Below are 21,022 nucleotides of genomic sequence, written 5' to 3' on the forward strand. Positions count from 1 at the left end.
GCTCTGCCCGGCTGCCTTGAGCTTTCATGATGCAGAGCCACCTCTGTGCTACTCTGGACACCCACGCTTGTCCCAAACCACTGGCTTGTCAACTTACTTAGACATGTGCTCACATTACTGCCCCTCAGTGCCTGGTGCTGTAGCTTTTTTCTGTGAAATAGGAATATAGGACTCTCTTCTCTGTGTTTTGTCTTTGTGGGGTTCTCACAGCACAGGCAACTGGGTCTTACTTAGCAATCCATTTTAGAAAGAATAACTCCCCCCCCCCCACATCTTCTCATTGTTTACAAGACCCTTTGTGATTTGACTGGCCCCAAGTGTCTTTCCAACATCATTTTTAACTCCTCTCTCACTCTACTCCAGATATAGGAGTCAGCTTTGCATGCATTGTCCCTTCCTCCTGGAATACTGGCCCTCCAGATATTTGTGCAACTCATCCCTTCAATTCCTTGAGTTCTCTGCCTGAATGTCATCTTTTCAGAGATGCATCTAAGAACTGTTCCATCTTAAATAGATTTGCTTGACATAGGGCACTACATTCAGTTCTCTTGCTTTTGATTTAACAGGATTTGTGCTACTTGGCATTATCCTTTAAAGGCTTTATTTTGTTTATTTTCTATTTTCCTGGGAAAAATAAGACAACCACGAGGGCAATACTTTGTTTTATTGCCAATAATTTCCCACTAGATCATTCGGTATAAAAATAAAGAGATAGATAGGTAGGTAGATAGATAATAGGTTAAAAAAAAATAGGTGATAGATTAATGCTACTAAAGCATTCTAATCTCATTTGAATAAGTGGATGCAAATCGATCTTGTGGTATGGGGGAGGGAGTGTTAAACTTAACTGTATATAGGATACTTTCCCAAATCTTTTTTTCAGTCCAGCTTGAAAGACTTTTACATTGCACAAAACTGCCTTAAAGCAGCTTTTACATACTTGAAACTGACGACCATTTTTCTTATGATAAATTTAGGATGCTGGATATATATTTTTTTATTTTATCACTGACATAAGGGGAATGCAATATACCCTAAAATTAAGCCCTTCTTTATCTGGGATACTTAGAATCAAAAGCTTGAATTCCAGGTCCCCTGAATCATGTAACTGTTTTCTAAAGCTCTAGATCTTTATTTATTGATTACTGGATTGCTCATCAGATACTTCTCAGCAGGAGGTAACATGAGAAGTGAAGAAGACAACAGATACTAATTTTGAGAAAACCATTCCCAACAGATTCTGCTTGGTGACTTTTTGTTGTTTTTCAGTAACATTATAACTGCAAGTGCATTATTATTATTATTATTATTATTATTTGCCTTGTAATGACAAAAATTCTCCTGGATAATATTGAATGTTAACTTGTCTGTCTTTTTTTTATTTATGAATTTTATCTAGCCCATTTCTTTCAATCATAGCTGTCTGATAATTTATCATACTATTGAAACAAATTGTCAAATGAGTTAGATTCATGTAAAAAGAAAGCCAAATTGATGGAACCAGTCTGATAAGTCCAAGATGAGCCACCACTGTGGACAAAGTCCCACTCTCTTCCTCATGTGCCTTTAACATCAATTGATTTTTCCCTTCTTGTAAATGGAAGAGAAAGGAATAATTCTGTTAGGGTCTGAGTCTGAAAGAATTGATGCATATAGTGGCAAAGCAATAGGGTGTCAACTTACTAATTGATTAATTTGAGAAGCTGGAAACTGCTGGCTTGCTGGCTTGAAATCAGGCTTGCTCGTGTTTTTTCTTTGGAATATACACGATTTAAAAAAATAATAATAATTATGTAAAATAATGTATAAGTATATACAATTAAATATTATATTATAATGTTTTTATGTCTACAAAACTATGACATTTCCCATAAAAATCTGAATATCAAGCTTTCCTAACTCTGGGCATCACTGGGCATAAATTTCCACATGGCAATTACCAGCTGAAATTAAGAAGTGGCTGTGTCCCTTAGAGAGAATAAGTCTTATCTAGTTCACCAGAAGCAACAGGCTGTTTTTTGTCTTATATATGGTCAAACTCACACATCTATATCACTAGATTAGCTCCTGTAGGCCTTTGAGTGTTCTTTCCATTTTAAAGTCAGTTTGGTCAGGTCAGACAATGCTTGGTTAATGACCTTTAATGGAATTGACTGCATTTTCTTATTTATTTATTTTTCAAAAGGTATTCAACTTGATAGTCTCAAGTTGCCATGTGATTAAAGAATTTTTTATGTACAGTAACATTTATACATTAAATAGTATTTTTAGAGAATAAAATTTCCTCATTATTCTTGTTGAGTTACTTGACCCTTATAGTAGTTGGTAATTACTGGTTTCAAAAGTCGGTGAAACATTTTTCTTTCCTGTCATGTTAAATGGAATATTATAAACTATATTAAATTACTATTCGGTAATTGAGATTTTAGGGACCACCACTGTATATTCAACTATAATAAGCTGCAAAGAGGCACAGAATGGGGCACTGGATTGGGCTGACTCAGCACTAATCCTTCGTCAAGAATTATTTTTTAGAATAAATTTCAGACATTTTCCCCCTTTATAGGCTTTGTATAGCATGTTTTGTTAATATTAATGAGAGGCATTACAGGGGTTTAGTTGATTGGTTGTTTATTTCATACAGATTTAACACCTTCCTCCAAGGTTTGCTCTGGATTCTCTAATGAAATGGAATTTCACAAATGAAAGACTCATAGATAACTTATAACCTGTTATCTCTTTTACTTAAAAAAAAAGATACACATTTTTTTGAAAGCTTCAGTTCAAGTTTCCATAGTTTGGCTGCAATGAAAATAATCAGCGATGGAACAAGCAGATGCAGTGCAAGTATCCTAGAGATGGCATTATTTTTGTTGAAGTCAATTGAGAAATATACAACTTCTGGCTTTCTTCCCACAAGTTAAACAATAAGTCAATCTCCTTCTCTGTGCTCCAAATGGAAACTGGCAAATGACTAATCTACAAGGATATTTTTGTTATAATTTTAAATATTTTCTTATTACAACTAATAACAAAAAATAGAATAAGTATTTGTAAGACAAGATGTTAATAGTCTACGAAATGAGAGCCACATGCTTCTAAGATTCTCAATCAATCAAGGTGTGTTCATTACTGATCTATCATAATGAGTGATATAAATTCATGAACTAAATTCAGCTACACAATAAGAGATGTACCACAAGGAAAAACACTTTGAAAAGCAAATAGCCTTTTCAATACTTAATTGAAAAGATTAAGTGTAAAAATAATAAAAATCTGTTACGCAGTTTGGCATAATTCCTTTCTCTCTGTTACACTCTTGTAGTTTTTTACAATATATAGGTGTGCTTGAAGCTTTCTTAATACCTAAATACTATGTTAAATAATCAAGTGAGTTATTTGAGAAAGGTGGTTATCAAAAAACAAAGTTAATTATTGATCTGTCACAATGTCCTTAATTTATCTCACGTACAAATGAATTCATAAATGGATCTAAATTAGTTCTAAAAGCCCCATTTCCGGAATAAAAGTAGATAACCAGTGAGCACTTACATTTCAAAGACATAATTAGATACCTTCTAGTCAGAAAGAAAATTGGCCGTAGAATTAAAAGATCTTAGAAACTGATGCCCACAATTAAACTACTTTTTTTTCTCATAAAATATGGTTGGTTAGAATTTTCTATTTCATTAACATGGGCAGAATTATTGACATATATTGAAATTACAGTCATCAAAACCCTATGTTTTTTCACATGTTTACCTGAGCTACGTTTGAGTCTTGTACCTGTCTTCTCATATTAATATAAGACCTTATGTTTTGAAAAATTCATTCTATTAGACTCAGTTCATCCTCTTACATAAGATCTGCTTGTATATGAATCTATAACTCAGTATATTAGCCATTTTGTTTTTGCTTTGTGTTAGCCACATCTTTGATGGCTTCAACTAGGTTATTATCAGTATGTTGAAAAGTTCTCAGATCATACTAATATGTTGAAAACACTCATATCTTACAGAGATCAACTGAATATCTTCTATGTTGATATCAGTCAATCTGCATTTTGGGGTGTGGGAGCAGAAAACAATCAGTTATTAACCTACTCAATTCTATTTTCTGTTAGTCCAAATATTTAATTATAAAATATTATAAAGAAGTCTGCAGAAAGCCTGGTATGAAGTGCATGTGCCAATGTAACATTCATCTCAAAAAGGACATAGTGGATTGGTATATGTACTTAGCATGGTTTTCAACAAATTTTCAACAAGACTTTTTTCACCCCCTCTCCCCCATGATATCTTCTAGATGAAAGAAGAAAAAAGATAAGAAGGCTGATCTGGTATGACTTGCTTTCATTAAACCAGTGCCTGCTCTGACCAAATACTGTCTTTGCTTGATGCTCACAAATAATTTCTTTTATAACTTGGTGCAGGGTCTTGCTTGGAATTAACATCAAACAGGGGCATCTCAGTGGCTTAGTCGGTTAAGTGTCCAACTTTGGCTCAGGTCATGATCTCATGATTTGTGGGTTCAAGCCCTGTGTCGGGCTCTGTGCTGGTGTTCACAACTCAGAGGCTGGGGCCTGCTTTGGGTTCTGTGTCTCCCTCTCTCTCTGTTCCTCCCCCACTCACACTCTTGTCTCTTTCTCTCTCTCAAGAGTAAATAAACATTAAAAAATAAAAGAAAAATAACATCAAACATATCAGGTTACAATGTTCAGCACCTTTCTTCATTTTCTCATCGTAAATCCAAACATTATTTACATACAGCATGGACAACCACTTTTTTCCCCATTTTCACGGTTTATAAAAGACCCTATGCAATCAGTCCATTATATCTTCTCCAAGATATCACCATTTTAAGGTACAATTGGCATGGGCCAGGGGATTGAGCTCATTTAAAATACAAAAGTATTGACTCTGAATTCAATTTGCCTAGAGCTTATTACAGTGTATTCAGTTTACAATATTCTGCTTTCACAGTAGATGCTATTAAACAAGACTGAAAATACTCCACTTACATTCTGTCATTTATTATTATGCCATGGATCCCAAGTGAAGGGTCTATCCATTTCTTGTCTTTGTTCCAACTATTACTAAATGCCATTAAAGTTTTTTTCATTCTAAATGTTATACATAGCTACTCTAATGGGTTCAAACCATTTTCTCCAGTATTCTGTAGGAGGAAGGAAAAGAAAAGCAAAGTTACGTTCAAATTCTGTTGATTTCTTTAACAAGGCTTATGCATTATAAACTTTTTCTTTCTGTGCCTTTTAGTATTTCTAGCTGTATGGTATATCTGCTTCTACTTGAAGCTAAATCAAGTCATTTTTAAATGGGAGAATTATGAACAAATTTATAGACAAGAAAACTCAATTTTGGCTTATACATAACTACAATTATTAATAATAATTTATGTGTATTGAGCACAGAAATGTAATAAGAAGTCTTCAATATATTTGGCATGCATAAGCTCCTCCATTTACTTCAAAACTTTATGAAGTAAATATAATTATCATCCCCACATTACAGATGAAGAAACTAGGACACAAATACATTAAGTTACATATTCAAGGTTACACAGCTAGTGAGTGTGGTAGAAACAGATGAATCTAAGCAATCTGGTTCCAGAGCTTGACCTTGCTTAACCCTTTATAATATCATTTCTCTTGTTTAGTTTAAGATTACTTGCATGCTTTCTTTCAGATTCTTTGATTAAAACATTTTTTTAAGTTTATTTATTTTTGAGAGACTGAGAGAGAGAGTGTGAGCAGGGGAGGGGCAGAAAGAGAGGGAGAGAGGGAATCCCAAGCAGCCTCCATGCTGTCATCACAGAGCCCAATATGGGGCTGGAACCCATGAACCATGAGATCATGACCTCAGCCAAAATCAAGAGTCAGATGCTTAACTGACTGAGCACTCTTCCTTTCAGGTTCTTAACACTTAACCCTAACGAATAAATTCTTCAATTTTGGTTGGAGTGGACTCTCTTCATTTCTGCTGTACTTTAGGAAATCAAATTTTGTGAATTAGGCAAGTCAAGACTTCATCATTACTGGGCATTAGGGAGAATAAGTATTCATCTCCATTGCCGATATGCTAGAGTGTGCCCTGAATCCTCTCACATTTAATTAGTTTAGCACCTTCTAGTATGCCCTTTTATAATATTTCTTTATTAATTTTTTTTGGAAGTTTATTTATTTACTTTGAGAGACAGAGGGAAAGAGAGGGTTGGGGAGGGCAGAAAGACAGAGAATCTCAAGCAGGCTCCACAATGATAGTGGGACTTGTACTTAGGAACTGTGAAATCATGACCTGCACTGAAATCAAGAGTCAGACGCTTAAGTGACTAAGCCACCCAGGCACCCCTGTTAATGTTTTCTTCATACTCTTTATTTCAGTCTTCTCCAGCATGCTAGATTTCTAGTAGTTGTATGCCTATTTGACATAGGTACTCCTCCAATTAGGTCAATTTTTTTCAAAAAGTCATATTTCAACCATAAATTTTCGCCCACCTAATTTTATAATTTACTTTAGGATTTAAGGCATTCTGCCTAGAATATTGGAATTCCAAGGCTTTGCTATGGTTATCCTTCAAATTAGTCCCTCAAGAAAGGTTTTGGTAAGCTCTATATCATGAAAATAATAAAGGAGAAGGGGATTTCTATTTTACTAATCACCTGGACATATGATTTCTTCATTCAAGGTTTCCAACAAGTCTTCATTCTTTTTTTTAATGTTTATTATTTATTTCTGAGAGAGACAGATAGAGCATGAGCAGAGAGGGACAGAGAGAGAGGGAGACACAGAATCTGAATCAGGCTCCAGGCTCTGAGCTGTCGAGCACAGAGCTTGACACGGGGCTCGAACCCACGAAACATGAGATCATGACCTAAGCTGAAGTTGGACACTTACCCAACTGAGCCACCCAGGTGTCCCAACAAATCTTCATTCTTGCATTAATGGGAAATAAGGAACAGTATAAGTAAGGAGACTGCTGTCTCCTTCTTAGATCCACTTCTGTTATTAACATTCTATTTGACCTTGAGCAGATATTTTTAATGTCTCCTTCTCTATTCATAATATATTTATAACATTGGTTGTTGTATGTAAAAGTACCTTTAAAAGACAAAGAAACTTTGTAAAATATGACACTGTAAATAATCCATTCTTTATTCACGACTGAATAAAGACAATTTGCTGAGCACGGTTGTGAATGGATGTCACAAAACTACCAGATGCATAAAGAACCAACTAGTAATAATACCTGATTACATATACTAAATATTAGGATATGTGGTAGAAGTTACAACTGTTACAGAAATTATAATAGGTTATTATGAAAAGAAGTTGGCAGAAGTATACCCATAAACATATTGTTTACTTACTAGATGAGGCATAAAAGATCTTAATAAGAATATAGCTTAGTGGGGTGCCTGAGTGCCTCAGTTGGTTGAGCATCCAAATCTTGATTTTGCCTCAGGTCATGACCCCAGGATTGTGAGATCCAGCCCTGAATTGGGCTCAGCGCTATGAATGGAGCCTGTGTAACAATCTGTCTCTATCTCTGCCTCTCCCTTTCCTGTGTATGCTCTTAAAAAAAAAAAAAAAAAAAAAAGAATATTGCTCAGCAAAAAATCTAGAATTAAGATATTAAACAACAGTTGGCTATGATAAAGGGTATAAGTTTTTTGGTTGTTTGTTTTGTTTTGTTTTTTCCATTTGGAAGAAAGAGCAGATCCAAAGACACCTATTGACAATGCCAAATGGCCTGAATGGTTGGAACACAGCTGAAAGAAGAAAAGGCAATCTACCTATATTGCATTAGCTCTTTGACTCCTATCTCCTAATTCCATTTTTTTTCATTCTTCTGTAAAATAATTTGTGTATTCTCCTTCTTGTTTCTCTCTCAACTTCTGTGGTCATTAATTCCCACAGAATATTAAGCCACTATGACAATTGGTCTTTTCACACAATGCAGTATGATATAAACTAAAGGAGAGAGAAATACATTAGAATACTTTAGAACATGTTACTCTCATAAATTTTCACATGTAAACAGCATTCAGATCTATCCCATATGAGGTTTCCATGTTTGTATGCTTCTTTGTATAAAAACCTATATGTGTTTGAATCTCTTTTTCATATTTCTCTAAAGAGCTTTTTTTAACTTTCTAATGTTCTGATAAAATAACAAATTATAGACAAATAATAACATTCTTGTGTGAAATGCAAAGTTACCCTCAGAAGAATGTTTCCATAAATGTTGTCAATTAATACATAGTTTAATCTGATTTGCCTAATATTTAGTGTGTCAAACTACTGGTTTTTTTTTAATTTTTCCTTAAGAATTGATGACCGAGTTGAGAGCAGAATTATGAAATTGCTAGATGGAATGTAGCCATCATCTGGGATGCCTGGGTGGCTCAGTTGGTTAAGTGTCCAACTGTTGATTTCCACTCTGGTCATGATCTCAGGGCCATGGGATAGACCCTTGCGTCAAGCCAGGCATTGGGCTCCGTACTGAGCTTGGACCCTGCTTAAGATTCTCTCTCTCCCTCTTCCTCTGCTCATCTATTGCTCACGTGCATGTGTGCACTCTTTCTCTCTCAAATTAAAAAAAAAAAGAAGAAGAGGGGTGCTTTGGTGGCTCAGTTGGTTGAGCATCAGCTTAGGTCATGATCTCACAGTTTGTGAATTCAAGCCCCATGTCGGGCTTTGTGCTGACAACATGGAGCCTGGAGCTTGGAGCCTGCTTTGGATTCTGTGTCTCCCTCTCTGCCCCTCCCCCACTTGAGCTATCTGTCTGTCTCTCTCAATAATAAATAAACATTAAAAAAAGAAGAAGAATGTAGCCATCATTTAATGGAGCAATAATGCTTTAATTTTAGTTTGGGAGCAATGGGGAACTAGTAATGGGTACCACCTAAAATGGTATTTTTCCCAACCATCTTATAATTTTATTTAACTAAGTAAATTTTAAAAAATATCAATCAATAGCTGACATTATAACAAATGCAATAGTTTTTAAAGAATTATCTAAAGGACTAAAACATAGTTGGTGGCAAATTGAAATGGTCTAACTGAATTATGTTTTCATTCTAATACAATTGAAATAAAAGATTTTTCTACTGAAAGTCCTTTCCTAATTTGTAGGATCTTAGATTATTACATTGATCACAATAGCAAAGGCTAACAGATACTCTGCGTGTATGTGTGTGTATATATATACATATATATATATATGTATATATATATATGTATGTATATATATGTATGTATATATATGTATATATATATACTTTGGTGTACACTATAAGTAGACATTTTAATTAATATTTATTCCTATCTTTAGAATATATTTAGAGAAAAACTTTGTTGAATTTAATATGCTCTAGAAAATGCTAATAGAATATAGAAAATATATTATGGCTCATTGTTATATATCTTTTTATGAATTACAAAAATATGACGTCAAGTTACACAGTTTCCTAATTTTTCATCATTATGAAGCTCATGCATTATCAAGCTTAGAAGAAATATTTATACAATTAGAAGAAATGTTTACAGTCCATAGATGGACTCACTCATAACTCTATGCATGGAGCATGAGAGAGCATATTGCACAACAGAGCCACGTGTTAATTAACCCTTGCTTACATGGAGCCCTGTTTCTGAGGCACCTGGCTGGTAATACCAGAAGAGTATTTAAATGTTGATCACATTGGACCCACTGCTATATCCTCAAAGCATAGAGAAGTCCAGCCAATGATTCTAGCACATATTTTTAAGATTTTATCTGACAAATTGCCTACGCTCGTTGGAATGTTGTAAGGATATATGTAAAATAACTGAAATAAACTAAAGATTCATGAGCCAAATTCAGTTTTTTTCATAGAATTACTCATTCCCAGAATATATTACATCTTTAAAAACAACCAAATACTTCTCGAAAATGATGGGATATATAATGGGCCTGTGAAAATGTTCATGCTAAGATTTAGAAAATGTTCTTGCTATTCTTTTCTTACATCCCTCACTTATCACGTGGCTTTCTTCATGTCACCTCTGATTCTGCATCACATTCTGGGATAGCATATTTAGGTCAGTGGTAGTGGGCGGAGAAAAGAAAAGATGAAATAGGATGGAAAAAAGAAAGAAAGAAAGAAAGAAAGAAAGAAAGAAAGAAAGAAAGAAAGAAAGAAAGAAAATTGTAGAGAGCCCTCCACTCTGGGAAGTAACTATATATCTTGTCCTGAAAATTATATGAATATAGGTGACTTAATCTATATAATTCAGGTCTCTGCAAGTCTCTCTTTTAAAAAAAGAGATATAACATCAGTCTTTTTAGAAAGAGGGGGCATTCATATGAATTACCTGATATCCATATATCTGTACATGAACTAATACGACAGAAATAATTCATCTGCTATTCTCTTGATTCCCAGGTTGAAAACAATGTTACCATTTTATTCCAGCCTCCATCAATTTAAAACAATATTTCTCATGTGAAATCTAAGTGAGAAATTCAGAATAAGTGGGAAGATATAATTTCTTTACCAGGTTCTTTTGGATTTTTTAAAAAAAAATTTTTTTAAATGTTTATTTATTTTTGAGACAGAGAGAGACAGAGCATGAACAGGGGAGGGGCAGAGAGAGAGGGAGACACAGAATCTGAAACAGGCTCCAGGCTCTGAGCGGTCAGCACAGAGCCCGACGCGGGGCTCGAACTCACAGACCACAAGATCATGACCTGAGCCGAAGTCGGACACTTAACCGACCAAGCCACCCAGGCGTCTCAGGTTCTTTTGGATTTATGGCAGTAGCAAAAGGAGAAACCTTAACCAACATACACATAAAAAAACACAATGAGTTTTTCAAATATTTTCTTATATATTGCAAGTTCTTCTAGTAGTGCCACTAATGTATAGTTGCTCTCTGTCAACATGAATTGAAAGTTGATTATGACCGAAACTAAACTCTTTGTCCGTGAAGTAGAATGCTATGGTAGGGTTGGCATTAATTCAAAGGGAAATACAGAGTTCATATTGCCTGCCTCTGACTTTATTTAAACCAGGTAACCATTCGCTGAGTTAGATTTTTCATCTGTAAAATGGGAATGAATATGTTTTCATGTCATTCAGAATAGATAATATGATACATGTACTTTGTACTACCTTCATGTAAGTTTTCCTAACATGTATTTAGAGAAAATATTGGACTGCAAGATATTTGGTTTCTTTTCCCAATGTTAATAGGTGTCTCTTGTTAGGTAACGTAATTTAATGTATGGTGCTTCTTCTAACTATTCATTGCTTAAAACTTAAGAGGCAGTCCAAATAAGGGGGAAAAAAAAAAACGTTTCAAATTTATGGATTGGTCTTATTATTGCTAGAGAAATTTAACATAGTCTGAGAAAATATATAGTTTAAGTAATATCCTTTATCTTTCTCTCTTAGGGAACTACAATTCATTTTAAAGTTTTTCTGAAATGCACATGTCATTTGAAAACAAAATACCAGATCAGAATTCATTTCCATATGTTCATTCCCATAAAAATATACATGTCTGAGAAGGAAGAACGCAGTATGTGAACTGTTTCACTTTTGCGATGAGGTAGTGTTTCTATCCAATAGAGAACAGTCACCAGGCTGGCTTTCCTAATAGGCAGAAACCAGGATGGCAAAGTAGAATCACAACACTCAGCAGGCTGCTGACCTACTTTATTATTTTAACTCATAGGAGCTATGAATGCATTTTTTCCCAGTAAAGCTACATAGTGATTTGTCAGCAAATTAGTTACCTTTGTTAGGACTTTTAAAAAATTCTGTTAAAGCAATACATTCTATTTTTAAAAAGTCAACAATAGGGGCGCCTGGGTGGCGCAGTCGGTTAGGCGTCCGACTTCAGCCAGGTCACGATCTCGCGGTCCGTGAGTTCGAGCCCCGCGTCAGGCTCTGGGCTGATGGCTCGGAGCCAGGAGCCTGTTTCCGATTCTGTGTCTCCCTCTCTCTCTGCCCCTCCCCCGTTCGTGCTCTGTCTCTCTCTGTCCCAAAAATAAAAAATAAAAAAATTAAAAAAAAAAAAAAAAAGTCAACAATATAATAATACAATTTCCAATTTATAGAATTTCAAATCAAAAACACTTTGCTAGACTTCAAGAGAGGAGAGATCTATCTTTCATTCTTAGTTATATTATCTTGGTTATATTGTTTGAATCATTACTTAACTAGTTAATTGGGCTTTGTAAAACAAAAAGTGAACCTATTTTAATTTTGTCTTTATATATTTTTTAGACTATCAATAGATAATATCTCACATTTCAATGTTCCAATGTTCTACTTGTATATGGGGATTTGCATATAAGCAATGTAAATCCCGTTTTTTTCCCCCAAATCATTTGCTTGAAACAGGGGATACCAATAAACAATTCTTTGTACCCAAGCGCCCCCAAAACACATTCATTTTGGTCATTACAGTCTGTGAGCTAGAAGTGACTGACCTGTCTCAGTACCCAGTCTGTTGAAGATTCCGGATACAAATCCAGCTGATAGTAGTTGAAATAAATGTGTCTCTATTTTGTCTCTCCCCGTCTTTTTTTTATGCTCCTCATAGACTTTATCTAAATTCACACAAAGCTGCTACTACCACACCCTTGTGTGAATTAGAAAAAAGTAGTGCTTTCTGGGCGGCTAAATTAGGAAAACAAAAAAAGTGGTTTGTAAGAATGGCTACACTTTCAGGTGTATGTAGCTTGGCAAGGAAGAGGGCAGTATTTAGCTAGCACTTTCTCCTTGTTTAGGAGTGTTTGGGCAGTGCGTACATTTCAGAGGCCTCAATTCAAATGCATATTAAGGGCATTTGCACAGAATTTTCTATTCCCTTAGATTAGAAAATCAAAAATTTAAATCTCTACTCTATAGTTTTCTGCACCTAGAATGACATGGAGTGAATGGAAACTTGTTTGAGTGTAAGCCCTACGAGGGCAGAAACATCCTCATTCTCTAGTGTATGTATGTTCAGTGCCAAAGAGAATGCCTGGCCCAAAGCAAGTACTCAATAAATTACCTAAATGAAAGAATAAATAATACACACTCATTTCATAGTTGAACTACAGGAACGTTGTGTGATTTGCCTAAAATCTTAGAAGTTTTAATGTTAGAGGAGATTCCGGAATGTGTGTCTCTAAATTCAATTCCGCCAGATTTTTCCCTTCCTATTCTGTTGTCTAAATGAATCAGGATAAGCTGTGTTATGTTGTGGACTGCAAACTAAAAGGATGCCTCTGGAGAGAGAGGGGAGAAAAAAAAAAGAACTGGAGGGTTGCAAACCAGCTTTTCAATGCTTAGACCTATGAGTGAAATATGATACTAGCACTCAGAGCCTACTGACCATAACCAGCAGAGGACCCCATCAGAGGAAGAGAGTTAGAGAATGTGGAGTGTGTGACCATTTGGTTATTAGTAATACACTAATAATCTGAGATCCATTGTCTCAAATAAAAATGAAATTCTGTAGTAATCTAGATTTTCCAATCAAATCTCTTATTTTCTCCAAACAGATATTATTAAATAGACACTTTGAGACATTTTATATATCTTATTTTCTGATATTCTTAGTTAGTATGGTTATATAAGTTATATAAGCTTCACAAATTTTGGGTCTTTTTATATTGTCCGTGAGCTGCCAAGTGATTACTTATCTTTGAAGAAATAATTTGATGTACAAATTACTAAAGCAAAAACTATCCAAGGAAGAACAAATAAATGCATAACATAATAACTTCTTTACATATAATTTTCACATATGCTAGATAATTACCTTTTTAGTATATACCACTAATATTTACTTAGCAACATATGCAAGGTTGGCATAGGATTTGTGGGGCATGCAGACACTGATTAAGACATACTGTCTGCCCTCTAGAATAGCATCCCTCAAGATGAGGAATGCACATGTTCCTTCAAATCACAACAAAATGAAACATCATAATAAACCATCATATAATATATACATAATAAAACATAGAATAAATAAATGAAAAATATAATAAACAATATAATAAATGAGTTGGCTTAAATTATTTTGATTATGGTATTACTCAAACAAATATAACAAGAAAACTAGATATGTTTCTTATCCTTATAATTCTTGTAAGGTTAAAAAACATAAATTTACAAATCAAATGCTAACAAAATAATAAATCAATAAGCATATCTAAAATAAATTCACTGTGATGGATAATGTTTTGCTGAAACCCAACAGTTGCACACAATGTAAATTTAGTGTTATTATGGCACTAGTTTTGCAGATTAGTTTCACACACTACAATACAATTGCGTGCTATGTAAGGAGTGACTTAGTTTTCAAGTCCATCTCTCCATTTTGACTATGGTGAAAATTCGGTACAACATTTAATATGATGTCATTTACCCTTCATTTGATAGAAATGGATCATTAATCATTAAGCCCATAAGCCAGAATTATTTTATATGGCACAACGTACTTCAACTAGAAAAGCAAAACCATTCTGTCCATTGCCTTTTAGTTTCGTTTTGCAAAACTAAAAGGCACCTGACAGAATAGGAGAAGATATTTGTAAATGACATATCAGATAAAAGGTTAGTATCCAAAATCTACAAAGAACTTATCAAACTCAACACCCAAAAAACAAATAATCCAGTGAAGAAATGGGTAAAAGACATGAACAGACATTTCTCCAAGGAAGACATCCAGATGGCCAACCAACACATGAAAAAATGCTCAACATCACTCATCATCAGGGAAATACAGATCAAAACTACAATGAGATACCACCTTACATCTGTCAGAATGGCTAACATTAACAACTTAGGCAACAACAGATGTTGGTGAGGATGTGGAGAAAGAGGATCTCTTTTGCATTGTTGGTGGCAATGCAAGCTGGTACAGCCACTCTGGAAAACAGTATGGAGTTTCCTCAAAAAACTAAAAATAGAACTACGCTACGACCCAGCAATTGCACTACTAGGCATTTATCCACGAGATACAGGTGTGCTGTTTCGAAGGGACAAATGCACTCCCATGTTTATAGCAGCACTATCAACAATAGCCAAAGTTTGGAAAGAGCACAAATGACCATCGACTGATGAATGGATAAAGAAGATGTGGTATATATATATATAATGGAGTATTACTCGGCAATCAAAAAGAATGAAATCTTGCCATTTGCAACTACGTGGATGGAACTGGAGGGTATTATGCTGTGAAATTAGTCAGAGAAAGACAAAAATCATATGACTTCACTCATATGAGGACTTTAAGGGACAAAACAGATGAACATAAGGGAAGGGAAACAAAAAGAATATAAAAAACAGGGAGAGGGACAAAATAGAAGAGACTCATAAATATGGAGAACAAACTGAGGGCTGCTGGAAGGGTCGTGGGAGGGGGGATGGGCTAAAAGGGTAAGGGGCATTAAGGAATCTACTCCTGAAATCATTGTTGCACTATATGCTAACTAATTTGGATGTAAATTTTAAAAAATAAAAAATAAGGTTAAAAAAAAAAAGCAAAACCAGACTCCATATTTAGGGCATTCAGATGATTGTAGATTCATAAAAGGTTTACCTTGTAACCTTTCACACTACCACCAATATATATGCATGCATTCACAAATCACTGGGAGAAAACCCATGGACTCCCTGAGAATAACCTGCAGACTTCAGTTAGAGAAACACAGCTACAGGAACATATTATTTAGCTGCAAATCCTTCTTTATTCTGTAAAGTCACTCCCTAAATTATGTCAAAATTAATATGTAAATTCAAAATGCATCATAGTTTTTACTTTGTTAGGTTTTTAAAATGAATATTTCATGATTTTATAATATAAACCAAAAACTATTATCTCTAATCAGTTTAATAATGAGCTATTACAATTTTAGTGTGATATACCTAAAAACATAATCACAAAATATGAGAATGACAAGATTTTCAAAATTAATTTTATTAGATATTAATTATCTGACCAATCCAAGATATTCATTTAGGCAGAATTCTATAACTCAAATATTTCTTGAATGAAATATTCTCTATGAAAGGATATATTAAAAATAAATGCAGAGCAAGATAAATCCCTGGTTAAGTTGGATTTTGCAAGTCAATATCTCCCACCTCATGAATTCAAGTAGCCCTCTGGGGTTGGTGTTTGAGCTTTTAAAAAATAGCTTTTAAAGAATTCTTTCAGTGAGGAATTTTTATTTTTTTTTATTTTTTTTATTTTTTTTTAACATTTTTTATTTATTTTTGGGACAGAGAGAGACAGAGCATGAACGGGGGAGGGGCAGAGAGAGAGGGAGACGCAGAATCGGAAACAGGCTCCAGGCTCCGAGCCATCAGCCCAGAGCCTGACGCGGGGCTCGAACTCACAGACCGCGAGATCGTGACCTGGCTGAAGTCGGACGCTTAACCGACTGCGCCACCCAGGCGCCCCAATCAGTGAGGAATTTTTAAAGACTGCAAAGGAGTTAGCTGACAGGAACTGGAACTACATCTACAGACTTAACTGCAGATTAGAAACAGTTAACATAAGAATATAAATATAAAGAACAAATTACCAGTTATCGATACAGTATAGTTATTGCATTATTCTGAATTTCTCATTATAGGACATATATGGGTAACTAGCTGGTGATATACAGGTAAGGATAAAGATATAAATACAAATGTGTTTAAGAAAGATTGAAAATACATATAAAGAGACAAGTATATACATATACATGAGAATATGGTTAAGGAGGATTTAAAATAATATTTAAGAATATAAATCATTTAGGAATGCAATATATGAAAAAGAAGGAGGGTGTAAAGAATCTGTCTAACACTCTAATCTTTACCATAAATTATTTAGTATCAATGTCAACTGTCATAGTATAATTGTCATAGTATAATTGCCAAGGATGACTAATAATCATGTCTGCATCTATCCTGGCTTCTCACTTTTTGCTTTCCCAATCTGATTTTGCTTGTCTTACATCTACATCTCATATCCGTCTTATTTAGTGTCAGAGCTCAAATTCTGACTTTCGAGTGACTTTCTACTGCAACTGGGGTGACTACAGGTTTCATTTCTTGCCATTACTTTCCTTAACTATCTTTTTACAATCTATGCGACAAGATACTCTAATGTGTTTTAGAACAGAAATTACAGAGTCTGATAGACAGGCATTCTAATCTTGGTTCCATTGATCTACTAACCTTTAGCTTTAGCTAAAGTTTAGCTAAAACTTTAGCTACTAACCTCTAAAAATGTCAGGTTTCTGGACTGTCAAATGGGAGATAACAGTGCTCAACTCATTCTGTTGCTATGAGGATGAAATACGAGTGTATTTATTTTCTTAAATTTTTTTAATGTTTATTTTTGAGAGAGAAACAGACAGAGTGTGAGTGGGGAGGGCCAGAGAGAGAGGGAGACACAGAATCAGAAGCAGGCTCTAGGCACTGAGCTGTCACCACAGAGACCGACATGGAACTCGAACCCATGGACTGCGAGGTCATGACCTGAGCCGAAGTCAGACACTTAACTGACTGAGCCACCCAGGCGCCCCATTACAAGTGTATTTCAAAGCACAGGGGCTTGTATACAGTAAGCAAGATATATACATGTCAGGTGCTTTTATCTTATATTGGATTTTTACTTCTTTATGACTCCCTTATTGTATAAATACACTTTGTTTTGTTGTGATGGAAGACTTTCCAGAATTTGATAGTTTTAGGATAGAAAAAATGATATCTTCAAGGTCAAGTGACACCATGGGGATTCCCCATAGATACGAAAATTGTCTTTTTAATGGTCATCACCTTCATATCACTAATAGTCACAAAATATATCCGGTATCTAGGGTTGAACATAGACTTAACTGTTTCCTACCCTTGACATTAAAATTAAACATGAAAATATTGTCAAATAAATGTGAAAGGAAGAGCTGATTTCATAAGTAAATTTGCCCCTCAAAAAAGACGCAAGAAAAAACCCCGTAAACTCTGGAAAGGTATTTTGTATGACATTAAGATATAATAATAAAAGTTTGACTATGTTAAATACAAACACACAAACTTACAAAGAGCACATGCAGACACATTTAAAAATGATCAAGATACTAAAACTTTTCTTCATTAAATTTGCTTAGCACTGGATATATTAAGTAGCATATTGCTCTATATTACAATTACACAAGTATATGCCTTTTATGGACACCCCCAAATAAACCTTTTACTATTTTAATGAAGACCATTGCTATTTTTCCTGAAAGATACCTAAGAGAAATTTAAACAATAATTACTTGCTAACTTAAATATTAGTTGGTGCCAGTGAAGAATCATCCTTTGGTAGTAGCAGTAGTGTTTTTATACTATACACTCTGTTAGTAGCTAGAATATAAGAGCTGTTGCTTTTTTTCTCCCCATCCTCCAATATCTTAATAATGTCTTCATAATTTTTCCTTCAGTGGTAAGTAACAATCAGACAGACCTATAACCAAGAAGGTTTCATAGTTTTGAAAAGTGACTGGATCAAATGCTTGCTTTAATGTTTAGGTGCAGAAACAAAATAGAACAAGTATTTCTCCCATGAACTTTCAATAATGAGGCTAGATTACAATAAACTACTCTATCAGGCACTGTTCTAGGCACTAAGTACAGAACAAAACAGACAAATTCTTTGACCTAATGGAATTGACATTCTGTGTAGAGACACAGACAAATATAAATCACAGACTGTGTGTGTGTGTGTGAGAGAGAGAGAGAGTGTTACTAAATATTTTTAAGATAAAATATAAACCAGTTGGTATGTATATATATATATATATATAATATTATCTATATAGTAGACAGAGTGGTCACACAGTGGTTTCTGTGAGGCAGTGACATTTAAGTAGGTACAAACGAAATGAAGGAGAGATCCAGGTGATTATCAAGTCTCAAACAATGGAGATAAAAGAATACAGAAGGCAGGGAGAGGGAGGGTAGGAAGGAGGGAGGAAAACAGGTAGTCACGAAGAGAGAAAGAAAAGAAGACCAGACTTCTTAACATGTGATGTAAACCACTCTTTTCTTCAAATATGAACCCTGAGCTATTGTTGTTAGAAGAAACAGAAATGTATGTTCTTAAGATGTCTATGTCATTTCTATAATAATAAGCCCAGAAATTAATATGGAACACTTCAAGAAAAAAAGGGGGTATTTGATTTATGCCAAAGTTAAAGTTTTGTGAAAGTCTCATAAAATTTATCTTCCATAAAATGTCACATATAAGAGAAGTCTAGTCCAAAGTATAGGTAACTTAAACAATATTTTATTAAATTAATGTAATTAAAATGCTATATATGAAGAAAATATGAGAACTTACATCAAAGGAGAACAAATCTTTGTGAATATATAAATTAAAAATATTCACTACTGTTTCAATTCCTTTGTAAGTACTGTATAATGTAGATCAAAATGCATGTTTTTTTAAAAGAACACATGTCCTTAGCCTTAAATGTGACTGTGAATATACCTGTGTAAATCAAATTTTTATTTACCAGATTTTTAAATATTTAAATATCTTTCAGGGTAAAGTGTACACCTGAAACTAATGTAACATGTCTATACTCAAATAAAAAATAAAAAATTAAAAATAAATAAAGGCTTTACTTTCAACATGAAGCTTTCCCTGTCTTCCCTAGCAAAAAGTACTATCTGAGATATCATGCACATCACGCAGATCTCATTGCGCCTGTACTGATGAACACATCTCTATATGTTTTAACAACACCTAGAATTGCATGTCTCAAGCACAGTAAATGCCAAAATCAAGTTGAAAGAAAGGAGTTATTCCAAGCAGTAGGTAGTTTTAGAAGAACATTGCACCACGATTATATGTATGTGAGAGTGTACATGTACCTTTGAAATAAAATGTCTTCCGTATTCACAGACTAAGATACCTAAAAATAGATCCTGTAACATATACATCCCCAGAACCATTTCGTGTGACATTTAGTTGTAGAAAAAGCAATAGAACATTTTATTTTACATCCATGAAAGCCAAATTAAGTTTTCTCCAAACATTTACAGAGAAGAAATTAGACCATTCTGACATAAATACTTAGAACTTTTTGGCAAAACACTGAATACGCAGAGTATAAAATAATACGAATTACTTACAACCATTTCATTCAGAGACACCCAGCAGTCCGGTGGGAAGTCCTGCAGTAGTGGGACTAAGAACTGAAGACAGCCATCCCAGTGGCACAGGAGCAACATCATGCCGATGAGGTTAAAAATTCTCACCACCGCACTGGCAAGGTCATACGTCATGTGGAAAATCTGTTGACCAAAATATAAAATCAATCCTTATAATTCTTATCATCAATTTTCTTTAAAGTGAAGAATACTATCAATGTTGGTAGACACTGACATTATGTAGTGTAAGTATTGATTTAATAAAAATATGTAAAAAACTTTACAAAGAGAAACAGAGGTTACATTTCTTTACCTTTACCTTGAGGCCTGGCACTCTGCTTTCTGAGAATTGCAACCAGATGTGGGTTCTCCACAAAGTACAGGGATAACATAAACACATTAAACGCATGGATCATGTTTTATAAAGCATTTTTTGGGCTGATTTTCATTTACTGTCCTTCTGCACATTTTGGCAATGCTGTTTTAAAGAAGTTAACAAATTTGACCCTCTTCTCTGAATCTCATCCCTATTAAATTAAAGGATTTGTTAACGGGCCAAAAAAATAATACCAAACAAAACCACAATGACTGAAAATCAGTAGCAAAAATAGATTAATTTCAAAATATAAAATAATATTGAGATTTAACTGCAGTTAACTTTATAGCTATATGAATGTAGGTACTCCTTTTATTGAACATGAGTAGTGGCCTCTGAGATAAAAGCTTGTCTGAATTTGGATTAAAATTGTTACTTCCCTTTCCTGTGAATCTTTCTTATTTATATTTTCATGAAATCCAATATGACAGGTAAGATTATTTCAG

General features: G+C 34.3%; 1 protein-coding gene across 1 annotated transcript in view; it reads right to left on the reverse strand.

Annotated features, from left to right (window-relative positions):
• HCN1 (hyperpolarization activated cyclic nucleotide gated potassium channel 1) overlaps positions 1 to 21,022 on the reverse strand; it is a 393,365-nt gene that overhangs the window by 154,828 nt on the left and 217,515 nt on the right. Inside the window, exon 3 of the mRNA XM_058719343.1 lies at positions 20,183 to 20,344. Coding sequence (XP_058575326.1) covers positions 20,183 to 20,344 — 162 coding nt within the window. The remainder of the gene's footprint in view (positions 1 to 20,182; positions 20,345 to 21,022) is intronic.

Source organism: Neofelis nebulosa, chromosome 1 (genome assembly GCF_028018385.1).
Source record: "Neofelis nebulosa isolate mNeoNeb1 chromosome 1, mNeoNeb1.pri, whole genome shotgun sequence".
NCBI lineage: Eukaryota > Metazoa > Chordata > Mammalia > Carnivora > Felidae > Neofelis > Neofelis nebulosa.